The sequence below is a fragment of the Beta vulgaris genome, chromosome 8 (assembly GCF_026745355.1).
Source record: "Beta vulgaris subsp. vulgaris cultivar EL10 chromosome 8, EL10.2, whole genome shotgun sequence".
NCBI lineage: Eukaryota > Viridiplantae > Streptophyta > Magnoliopsida > Caryophyllales > Amaranthaceae > Beta > Beta vulgaris.
In genome coordinates this window covers 23,642,588-23,654,659 of record NC_079209.1, presented here as the reverse complement: position 1 = coordinate 23,654,659, position 12,072 = coordinate 23,642,588, and the positions used below count along the sequence as shown (strand labels likewise).

At 34.0% G+C, this 12,072-nt stretch overlaps 1 protein-coding gene across 2 annotated transcripts in view; it reads left to right on the top strand.

Moving 5' to 3' along the window:
• LOC104908006 (exocyst complex component SEC6) overlaps positions 1 to 6,819 on the top strand; it is a 44,705-nt gene extending 37,886 nt beyond the window's left edge. For both annotated transcript variants that reach the window (XM_010697046.4, XM_048634919.2), the window contains exons 20-26: positions 342 to 420; positions 1,398 to 1,467; positions 3,382 to 3,469; positions 3,560 to 3,649; positions 3,757 to 3,873; positions 4,026 to 4,088; positions 6,293 to 6,819. In XM_010697046.4, coding sequence (XP_010695348.1) covers positions 342 to 420; positions 1,398 to 1,467; positions 3,382 to 3,469; positions 3,560 to 3,649; positions 3,757 to 3,873; positions 4,026 to 4,088; positions 6,293 to 6,424 — 639 coding nt within the window. In that variant the 3' untranslated portion in view covers positions 6,425 to 6,819. The remainder of the gene's footprint in view (positions 1 to 341; positions 421 to 1,397; positions 1,468 to 3,381; positions 3,470 to 3,559; positions 3,650 to 3,756; positions 3,874 to 4,025; positions 4,089 to 6,292) is intronic.
• Positions 6,820 to 12,072: the final 5,253 nt, after the last annotated feature.

Genomic DNA, 12,072 nt, shown 5'->3' with positions numbered 1-12,072 from the left:
TTCATGTTCAACACTTATTTGAGACATTGAATAGATATAGATACTCGGGTCTGATCTTTGCAGACTAATAGGATCAGATGAAAAGAGCCACGTCAACAAGTCCAACAGACGCATTTCATGTACCTTTCCCTGAATATAAGTCTCCTGAGTCCTGAGTAATTTTCCATGTGTACATTCATGTAGGGGTTGGAATCCCAGCTTAAGTTTGTAAATTCATAGCAACAATTGCTTTGTCTTGTTGAATTTTGAGGTTTTAAGAAACTTTCCATTGTTGTCACTAAATCTATGCATTATGTCATTTATGAACACTTCAAATACTAAAGTCTGCTCTTGCTGCGTAGGAGGGTGTGCATCAAACTGTTACTGTTATATTTGAAGATCCAGGAGTGCAGGAGTTGCTGGTCAAACTCTATCAAAAAGGTTATATATGTTTGCTTAAATATTGGTTTGTTCTTGTTTGTCTGAGAAACTTCTTCCCAACAATGGGATCCTTTGACCTCCTATTGGAAGCTTTAACGTAACTATATGCGTCGTAAGATTGACTATCGTTGGCCTTTATTGAATATGCTTTTTCTTTACTCGATGCATGATAATAGAGTTTAAATTGATGCTTGCCTCTTTTAGCAACTATTTTAATTTCTAACTCGCCCTCCTTTTCTATAATAATGTTTCTCATGAGACCGCATCTTGCCTTATTCTTTGCCCTTTGCTTCCATGTCTCATATATGCTGTGTAAATCTAATAATTTAGCTCTTTCTATCATGTAGATCCTAGCATCTGCTCACTTTTACTCCTGATACTTCTTTTACTATTTTCTTTGTACTGTGCCTTTCTAGATGTACCCACAGTCCCACCTTTTTATTAGCATTGCTTTTGGTGACAGGTTTCAAGCACTTCTTTGACTATTTTTTACCACTCCCACCTATTCCTCCCTACTTCAAAAGTAATAATAAATCTCAATCACCTCGATCTTCCATGTTCCAAGCTCTTACAAAAATAATCCTGAAATAAAGATGTAAAATGTATATTCCTTGCTCCCTGATTTGTGCAATGATCTGCGTGTCCTTACTCGTAGCAAGGAATAACTCAATCTGCGTACCATATAATAATGTTTACACCCAAACCTGCATAAAGGTAACATAGGTCTAGTAGATGATAAGCATCAATAACTGAATATGATTTTTGGTTCAACAACTTTTGAGGTTGTAACATGTTGTGTTGCAATTCCACAGGCTGTCGACAATGTAAGCACTCTCTATGCTGATTGCTTAAAGCCCCAGCTGCATTAAGACATTTTACTTTCATTAGTCAGTTAATAGCAACGTGTTCTGGTTCCAATTAGAGAAGCAGAAAAGTGTTAATGTTTGGCTGAACTTGTAATCTGCACTTTATTTCAGAATGGTGTGAAGGACAGGTGACAGAGTACCTGGTTGCAACATTTGGAGATTACTTTACCGACATTAAAATGTTAGTTTCTCTTTCTTGTATTTTTAGCAATTTTTGTTGGCAATATACTTCCAAGTTCCAATACTGTTTTTTTTAACAAACATTATCTTGCTTGAAGCTGCGTTACATTACAAAGTGTGCTGACTTTTCATTCTTGAAAACTAAGCAGCATAGCACTTGAAGCTTCAAAATTGCCATGAGCTATTGAAATTGGACCTAACTGCTTGTATGAGCAAATTAACTTAATTTAGAAAAAACTGGAGACTGCTCTTAGTATCACAATTGTATTCCGGTGCAGACCAAATAGTCTCTATTCTGTCAAGCAGTTCAATACCCTTGTCTCTAGTTGCATGTACGGCGAATTTTTACAATATGATTTTCCATCTTGATTCTATTGATGCTGTCGAGCACACCCAGATCTTGACCAGCATAGCATTTGAGACTGGAGGAAAAAAAAAACATATTATCGTATAGTCATATAATACACCTTATATATAGGGTTGAATTGGGTTCCTGTACAATCCTTATATGGCAACAGTTTGTGGTGTTAAATTTTGACAACTATGCAATCCGTTTTGCCTAAAGTGTAATGATTTTTTCCCTAGAGTCCAATCTTCCAAAAGGATTACATTTTCAGAAAAAGATTACCATTTAATATCTAAAAAAGCGGTTACATCTTCACTAAATTGGATAACTATTCCACTCTTCGCATGCTCTTATATAAGAGTTGTTGTCACTTGAACTTTACTCTCTCTCCCTATGTGTGTGTAGGATCCACTGAAAACTAACCTTAGGCTGAAAACTAAAAACTAAAAACCGGCCTTTTTGCTTATTTTACAAATTTTTGCTCATTATATGTTCTTTTGCTCATATTATGTTTTTGCTCATTTGAGAAACTTTTTTACTCATTTTAGGAAACTTTCGCTTATTAATAAGTTTTTGCTCATTTCCTTATTATATTTTTGCTCATTTTAAGAAACTTCTACTCATTTTATAAAGTTTTGCTCATTTAATATTTTTGCTTATTTTAAGAAAGTTTCTCTCATTTTACGTTGCAGTTTTAAGTTTTCAGCATAAGGAGTGGCTTTCACGTGATTCTATTCCTATGTATATATGTGTATATGTATATATGTGCGCGTGCACGTGTGCATGTGCGTGTGCGTGATTGGTTTTTCATGAGAACAATCTTTATATGAGAATGTGAGAACACCTTGTAATTATCCTTCTTTTTTTTTTACCAATATATGATCCATCTTGGCTAAATTGAAAAGTTCAGGTGAGAACACTTCTTATAATAAAACTTGAGTACAGTGCAATATTAATCCATATTTGTTAAATGTAATCCTTTATATGATATAACATGGTAGTTTTTTCCCCTAAAAAATGTATTAATTTGGAAGATTGGCCTCACAAGGGTAAAAAGAAGGTTAGAATTAGCCAAAATGGATTACCTATTGGTTAAGTAGTGCTAGTTTTCTCATATAAAAATTTTGTTTCGCCGGAACCTAACCCTATAAATGGATATGTAAGAATGACGATGAAACTTCCATAAAATAACAACTGTAGCATTAATAAAATAACAGTGGAAGTGTATATATAAATTAAAAGTGTAAGGAAAAAGAACTTCTTAAAGGTTGAAATAATGGGAAGCTACAATATAGAGGAAGGAAACCACATCTAAAGAAGATAAAGATGCCAAAGAACACTGAGCTGTAGCTAGTTCTTGCTTCCTTGTGGTAGACCTTGTTAAACTTCCCAATGACACGTAAGTACCAAAAAAAACTAGAGGCTAATTCTGTCTCAAACCTGTGTAACTCTATTGAATCCTAGTGCATTTATCTTCTGGAATGAAGCTGCTGGTTATATTGCTATATTCCTAGACGCTGATGTCACCTATTTCAGTGGAATCTCTTTATAAATCCTGGCTTCATACAGGTACATTGAAGAAAGATCATTCAGAAGATTTGTCGAGGCCTGCCTAGAGGAAACCGTGGTGGTCTATGTAGATCACCTTTTGATACAGGTTGTCTTAGGATTCTAAGATCATGAAACATAACAAGTAAATATGGTTAAACATGGCTTAAAGTCTAATGGTATTGTCATATCTTTGCAGAAACATCATATAAAGGAAGAAACTATTGAGAGGATGAGATTGGATGAAGAAGTATTGATGGATTTCTTTAGGGAATACATCAGTGTATCTGTAAGCTTTCATTTCAGGATTATGATCTTATATCAATGTTTCTTTGGTGATCTCTAGAATTTTAAGTAAGCAAGTCTTCATACTTGGTTGCCAAATCTATGCTGCAGAAAGTGGAAAATAGAGTTAGAATACTCAGTGATCTTCGGGAGCTTGCTTCAGCTGAGAGTCTCGACACATTCACACTTGTCTACACAAATATTTTAGAACATCAACCCGACTGCCCGGTAAGACTTCATTACTCTGGTTTCTAGCCACTTCACTTCTAAGAGTGGGGAGAAGACCACTTGTATCATTGTTTTCTCAGTGATTCTTCTTCTCATAACTTCATTCATCATTTCTCCAATGTATGTGAATATGATATTTTTTCACTGTGCAGCATGATGTGGTTGAGAAACTTGTGAGCTTGCGCGAAGGCATACCAAAGAAGGATGCTAAAGAGGTCAGTGTGGTTTGTGATTTTTTTTAGTAATAACACTCAAGTAATGGAAAATGAAAGCTAAATTTATTCAGAAATTATATTTGTTTGTGGCGTCTTTAGCAGGTAGTACTGTGTTTCTTTATTACTTCCAAAATACTTGCTACACTTTCCTAGAATGGGAATGTAACAATACATGCTACACACTATCAGTGGACTTTTTTGTACCCTTGAACTTTCGAAATACCCGTATTAAAATACCCGTACTTTTTCCTTTACAAATGTTTTTTTCACTTTCTCTCTAGTTTTTGCCTTTCTTAAAAACTCCCCACTTTATTTATTGATGGTTGGATGAAAACAAAAAAGAACCTCCCACCTGCAAAATTATTTAGGGAAATTATACATGGTGACCTTGTTGCTTTGCATCTTCTATTTGGAGAACTAAAAAAACGGATTTCACAAGTAGCCTTTTGTTGTGGCTTACAAATTTCCATTACCCTAAAAGGCAATTTTCATTAAATTACCGTTAAGGTTCTTGCATAAGTTTAAAATGCTTATAATAAAGAAATAAATAATTCATCCTCTACACTGCCACTGGTGGCGGATCTAGGATTTTTATAAATAAATAATTTCTTTGAAAACGATGTACAGATCACTCATAAGTCAAATCTGTATATATACCTTTTCTTATATATTATACTAAAACCCACGTTGCAAAGATAAAAGTAATTAGAGATAGTAGGATATTCTTTAGTTGCATAAGTATATACTATCATTGAATATAGTACGATACGCTTATTCAAATGAGAGAGTGTGTGGCTTTAACGTTATAGAACTAGGAAAAAAGATGTATTAAGATAATAGAGAGATTATTGTAAGTTAAGTGTAGAAAATATTGTGAAACAGATAAAAAGAATAATGTAGAGAGTTTTATTGATCAGACAGAATACAAAAAACATTTTACTTTCAATATTCTATAACGACTTAAGAATATACAATTCCATAGACAAGTCATAAATAAGTATAACTTTAACACTTTTTATTTTTAAGAAAAAATGTAGAGAGTTTCATACTTTCATAGATTAGATATAGTATACAAAAAGCATTTTACTTTCAATATTCTATAACGATTTAAAAATATACAATTTCATAGACAAATCGCATAAACGAAGAATGTGGTGACAATTATATAAGTAAATAATATTAACTTAACACTATTTTTATTTTTGATAAAAAGACTTTGACACTTTTTTTAAGGTATAAAAATACTGTTGTATACTTTCTTTATTGAGAACCCAAGATCAACGTTAGGGAAATATATTCCTAACTTCCTATGGATAACCTTAGTTCTAAAATGAAAAGGAAAAATAACATGGCATTGGCAGCTATGGAAAGCTGAGGGACCCAATATATAAAAGCCGAAAAACCCAAAAACAATTGTCAAGGGGTTAGGGTTAGGGTTAGGGGGTAGGGGTGAATTAGGGTTATTGTTTAGGATTAGGGTTTAGATTTTAGGGTTAGTGGTTAATTGTGGCAAACTCGTAAATAAAGCTAACGGTGAGTTAACAGTGGTTAGGAAAAGGGAATTTGGTGCACAGTTATGAAAACTCAGGGGTATATAGTATATATCTGAAACATTGAGGGTATATGGTGAATTTTTAATTTGTCGGGGTATTTGGTGAGAAAACCGTTATTTTTAACAAGTCTACAAAATGCATGGGCTTCCTAATCCTGTTTTTCTCTTCAATCGACATGTCAAAACTTATGTACTGAAAAAACTGATCCTTGAAATGCACCCAATCTTGACCCTAAAAGAACTGACTTGAACCCAGAATGTTCTAATAGTACTGATCATTGTTAATGATAAAGTACTCACTTTGTTCTCTTGCGCTCTGCCACTTCTCATTTTCATCTGTTAATATATAATTTACCCACTTTTACTTTATCCTCCCTTGGTCTACATTACATGGGATCCATCTCCTACAAATGTATATCTCATAGGTGGTCTCTGGTTCTTTTCCCTGGTCTGTAATTTTATCTTCAATGATTGGGTAGAACTCAAGAGAACAGAGGGAGTTTTTAACAAAGACCCAAGATTTGGATATTACCCAAACTCATTTTCTCTTTCCCCCCAACAAACAAAAAAAAAAAATTAAATGATTGGTGTTTTGTTGTGATTTAAGCTTGGTGCTCTTTATTAAATTATAAAATACACTCTTGTCCTACAGGTCGTGCAAGAGTGCAAAGAAATTTACGAGAACTCGTTGGTTGGTGGAAATCCTCCTAAAGCTGGATTTGTTTTCCCTAGAGTGAAGTGCCTACAAGCATCAAAGGGATCCATATGGCGCAAACTAACATAAGATCCCCCCGTACTGTTGGTTTAGATTGTTGATATATGCTTCCAGATTATGTAGCTTTTTTATATAGATCATGATTATTCATTTGTTTATCTGTGTGAAAGGCTCTTCTTTTTAGTTCTTACCTCAGTGAATGGCCTGTTACGGTAATGATGTTCTAAATTTAACAGTTAGGTTTGTAATGGAGTGGAAAGTATCCCAATTTTACAAAACGCGAAGAATTTGTTGTGTAGTACTAAGATCTATTTAATCCATAGGATACTCAAATGTAATTGTTATTATGCAAATTTTTAGGCGCTTCCAGGAGCATTATGTTTTGAGTGTGCTAGCTTTATGTACCGTTTGTATCTTTTTAAATAATTATATATGTTTTTAAATGATTATGCATTTTTTCATAATATTTTATTTATTTTTATTTTTTAATAAGATAAAGAGAAATCTTGATAAGTTTAGGGAATAAAGGATATTTCAACTTTCATATGATTATGAAAAGATACATATTTATTTAAAATGATACATCTCATTTGCATCGGATGTACACTCAATCCGTACGGTATAGGCACTGCCTGATTCGTGATTTTGATAGATCCTTGATTTTGCAATCAATTGGTTGGTGTACCGTCAATTATTTGGGAATTCTAAGTCCACATCAATCTTATTTGAAATTTTTTATGAATTTGAATTGAATTTGACAATTTCATTTGACAACAATTCAGATTAGGCTTGAACTCTTTTGAATGATTTTTTGAAACAATTGTTTTATACTCCCTCCGTTTCATATTAATCTACACACTTTGACATTTTACACTATTCACAAATTTCACTTTGACCATCATTTGTGATTTATACGCGGATGAAAATATAGTCATGTGGGATCTTGTTAGATTCATCATAACATGTATTTTATTAATATATACTTTTTATAATTTTTACAAATACAAAACTAAAGATATATGTCTTCAAAGTTTTACATTGGCATGCGTGAAAAGTGTAAGTGTGTAGATTAAAATGAAACGGATGGAGTACTATAAATTAGTTTTTTGACCTATGCAAAATGCGCAGGAAATATTTTGTTTTATAAATTTAAGATACTTATGTGTATAAATTATAATTTGGTTTAGAAGTATTTTACATGAAGATGTGATTCTTGATTTAAAGTTTAATCTTTTTAGTAGTGTATGTGAATCGACTTACTATTACCATTGAACATTTAAAGACAACAAATTTACATGAGAGAACAGTGTTCTTGTAAGTTCAATGTAGTAACATACATGTTTTTTGGAATTGAATCTTTAGATCTATATAATATAAGAAAAGAATGATTGGCTACAATGTAATAAGTAGTTTATAATACCGTGAAGCAGAACAAACGTTTACTAAGCAATACGATTTACAGAAAATAAACATATAATGAAATAAAAAGTGAGTAGCTTGCATCAATAATCAAATTAAATCACAAGTTTTGGAACACTTCTTTATAAACAACATTACTCGTGGTATTTGATCCTCCGTGTTCTTTGTTACAAATTAAGATCTTGATGCTTTGTTTGTTTGTTACTCTAGAAATGGCATCATAGAACTGACTATGACTAAAAACCGGTCTACGAAGATACAAACCTACCTGCGATAATGATTGACCCTGACTTTTGTTTATAGTCATAGCAAAGCAAACGACCAAAGGGAACTGCCTTCTTTGAAACTTAAATGGAAATCTCGTTGCATTAGATGGAGTCTAAGTCATGCGAGGAATAAATACCTTATCCCCCACGTTACTTCCAGAAATGACTACAGCTTCAATAACACGATTCCCAAGATGCTTACTCACCAGCCTCGTGCCGTTGCACACCCTAGATGTGTGGTCTATATTTCGTAACAGCATAACAGGTGCACCTACCTTTAATCTTAAATGGTGATTCGATGGGCCTGAACATCTAATGGTATTTAAAATTCAGTTGAGTAAATTTCACTCGTTCCTAAATTGCCTGCGCATTTGAGCTGAGATACAATTTCTCCTCTCCTGGTAAATGGGATAGTACGTAATCATTCACCATCTCAACTGATATCTCATATGTTGGGGCTAAAATATCCCTTTCTTGAAAATATTTTGGCTCCCACAAGTGATCCTTTAAGAGAGGATATGTGCTTTCCACAATTACCGCTATAGGATCAGATTCCCCTTCTATGAGTATATCATTTGACACCTTAATTTCGGCCTCGCCTTCATTTGGACCTCCTGCGTTTCCATCTCCAACACTAAGTATCCATTTTGAAAATTCTTTCACCTCCTTCAAACTTGTTCCAGAAGATCCATTTTGTAGACGCATATTTCTCGTCAATTTCGACACCTTACATGAATTCCATAGATAAGAACTTAAGGCTGAGAACACGATATCTTGTCTACTTCCTTTAGGGATTACAGGCAATATCTGCCTAAAATCACCACCAAAAACGACAACCAAACCACCAAATGGTTTGTTATTAGAAGGATCCACAGACTACATGATGTCTTTCAAACTTCTATCAAGTGCTTCGAAGCAATACTTGTGCATCATTGGCGCTTCATCCCAAATAATTAGCTTTGTTTTCATGAGTAGCGCAGCCAAGTCTGAACCGGGTTTGATGCCAACACATGTTGAGTTTTCACTAACATTTAACGGTATTCCAAATCTTGAATGAGCATTCTTCCTCTTGGAAGAAGGAGTGAGGCAATACCACTCGAGGCCACTGGAAAACGATTTCTCCTTTACTCCTTATGGCAGCACAAAGAGTTTTCCAAACATAAGTTTTCCCCGTCCTCCAAACCATAAACAAAGAATAACACCTTGTCCTCGTGAAACACCATCATTATTTCATCATATACACTCCTTTGCTCGCAAGTTAAGCACGAGAAAGTTCTTCATGCTTTTTCTCAAAGCTTCTTTGTCATAAGACAGTTCGTCGACTATGAGCTTGTTTTGACCCTTGGATGTGATTAACTCATCAGGGAAAGGCATAACACTAAATTTACGAAGGGTGTCCCATTACTCTGTAGTCTTGCTTCAATATCAGCCAAAGCATACATTTGTAGTTGCTCATCAGTTAGTAAGATCTACAACACATAATCCAAGTTCATATAAGTTTCCTCAAATATTATTTATACAAAGGTCTTGATTAGTATGATAAACTTTAGTGGTATACATTTCAGACTAAATATAGGTAAAGTGTGTTGTAGATGAAAATACCTTGATTTTGCATAATAGTTCGTTGTCTGTGGAGGATGTCATCTGATAGTAGATGCCAAGTCTTATGCCAAACATCTTTGGTTTTGATAAACTACCAGATAATAGTAGCATGCAGAATAAGTTTCTAAGATACCAACCTGACTCTCTAAAACTTGCTTCAGTTATAGCATCAACATACTCCTTGTCATCATCTAATAACCCTCTTGCATAGCAAGCTTCTTTAAAAGAATCATAAAGAACACCATCAACTGTCCTTATATCCTCATAACATGTAGCACCTTTTACAAAATTCAGCAAGGTTCTCAAATAATACTTTTCACCAGCGCCAGGCATAACATGTAAACCTACCAATTGCAAAACCTTTCTACGTGGCATCCACTCTCTTTTATCTTTTTTCCACACGAATTTGGTTGGGAATTCCATATAGCTTAATTCTCTAGCTTCATCATATGTCTTATTGCATTCCATCCAGGATAAGAACTTTGTCCTCTCAATATTTGGCCTTTCAAGGACAGATTCAACATGTGAGTCATCAGAAAACATAACCATTTGTTCATCGGGTAGATGAAAACTTAATCTTTCAACAGGATGTGTTCTATAATGAATGTTAAACATAAAAATCCTCCAAACAGCTCGCAAGGAGAAATAATCACAATACATCTTGATCTCGTCAATTTTTTCAGGATCGTCGGGATTTTGTTGATTGTGATAAGCTACTGCAATAACCCTGTCATACCCTGGTTATGATATTTGAACAAATACTTGATTGATCTTGACTGGTTGCACCATTCTACATTAATGTGTGCACGATACTTAAGAAGCAAATATGGGTTGTATGGAACCACAAATCGGTTATCTAGATGAACACCATTTTTATCAACCTTTGCTCCAGTATCTCTTCTTCTATAAATTGGGTACCCTTCTTCGTCAATCTTTGTCATCTCATTAAACTTTTTTGGAAAATGTTTGGAGCATTTTTTATCCACCATACACGGTGCATCCTGTTAGCATTACCACTGGACCATGTATCATCAACTCAGTCACTACTTCGTATAGTTTGGATTCTCTTCTTTGTCTGGCAACTCAGCACATATTATTTGTCGATGTCCTCTGTGTTAGGAAATTTATCATCACGATGAAGGAACAGGAGTATATTGCATGAGGAAGACCGCGTTTTTGAAATTCGATGGTATACACAATGTAAACATTATGTAAATTTAACAATAGGTTGAACTCATATATTAAAAAAGCAAACACATATAACTTTATAAATAGAAATGATACGTTAAATTTGAAACATCATAAATATTAATGAAATATATATGCTTACACTCTTACTCTTCCAAAAATCTTTCGCTCTTTCAAATCATTCACCAGTTGTCAAGTTTGATCTTAAAAACGACAAAAATATTGGTCTATCTTCAGGCCTCAGACCCTTCTTTTTCACAAATCTTGTGATCTCGGGCCATTTAGGATTGCATGTAAGTTATAAATAAATCTGGATAGCCATACCACCTACTAAATTGCCATTGTATCTTGGTAATTTTTCTCATGTATCTATGACCTCCGGTGAATGAGGCTGGTAAAACTACACGATTACCAGTAGATACACCATCAGTGTCTCCTCTGTTAATCGCATTCTTCAAATTCTTACATTATCATCTCTCAATGCTTGTTGATCATTTCTAAAGAAAGACAACCTTTCTACCTCCATCATTGTGCAATCATCAACTAAAAATTGTTGACAAAGCCTTCTAGAAAGTAAAATTGTTGAAAATATAATGCGATGATCTTGAATCCGATAAGAAAAGAACTCTCTCATGGTAAGCCTATCCCTTTTCTTAGACGCAGTATCCAAAGGAGACTTATCTATATGCATAACATCTACCCTAAAACCATCTTCACCATACAGAAATAACAAAGGGTACTGCATTGGAAGGTAGGATGGATGAAGCTCAGATATTTGTTTCAATTTGCCATTTTGTGTTTCCACAACTATATCCCTTTTATCACCAGTATCAACGTAATCAACAATAAGTCCAGCAACTTCAGAAGCTGTTGGGAGGTATTAAGTCCTTCCATCGGAATCCTTTCGTCCAATAAGTTTCAACCGGACATTCCTGCATGTACTTGAACAAAAGCGATCCCTTGCCATCCTAAAATTTTTTGCAAGAGCATTATATTCATCCATCATAGTTTGAATCTCTGATGTAATTGGGTCTTCAAATTTATTTGGGTTTGTAGCAATACACATAATATATGGTTTGACAAAAAATTTAGTTTAGATGCATAATAGATTCGTAATTTATCCGAATGCAAATAAAACAAAAAAACAAATATGCTTATTACCAAGCACCTTTTTTTATTGAAATCTATCCTCGGTGTCATAGATGTATACTGAGAAAATTTTGGACTTGTCCTTCGTTGGGT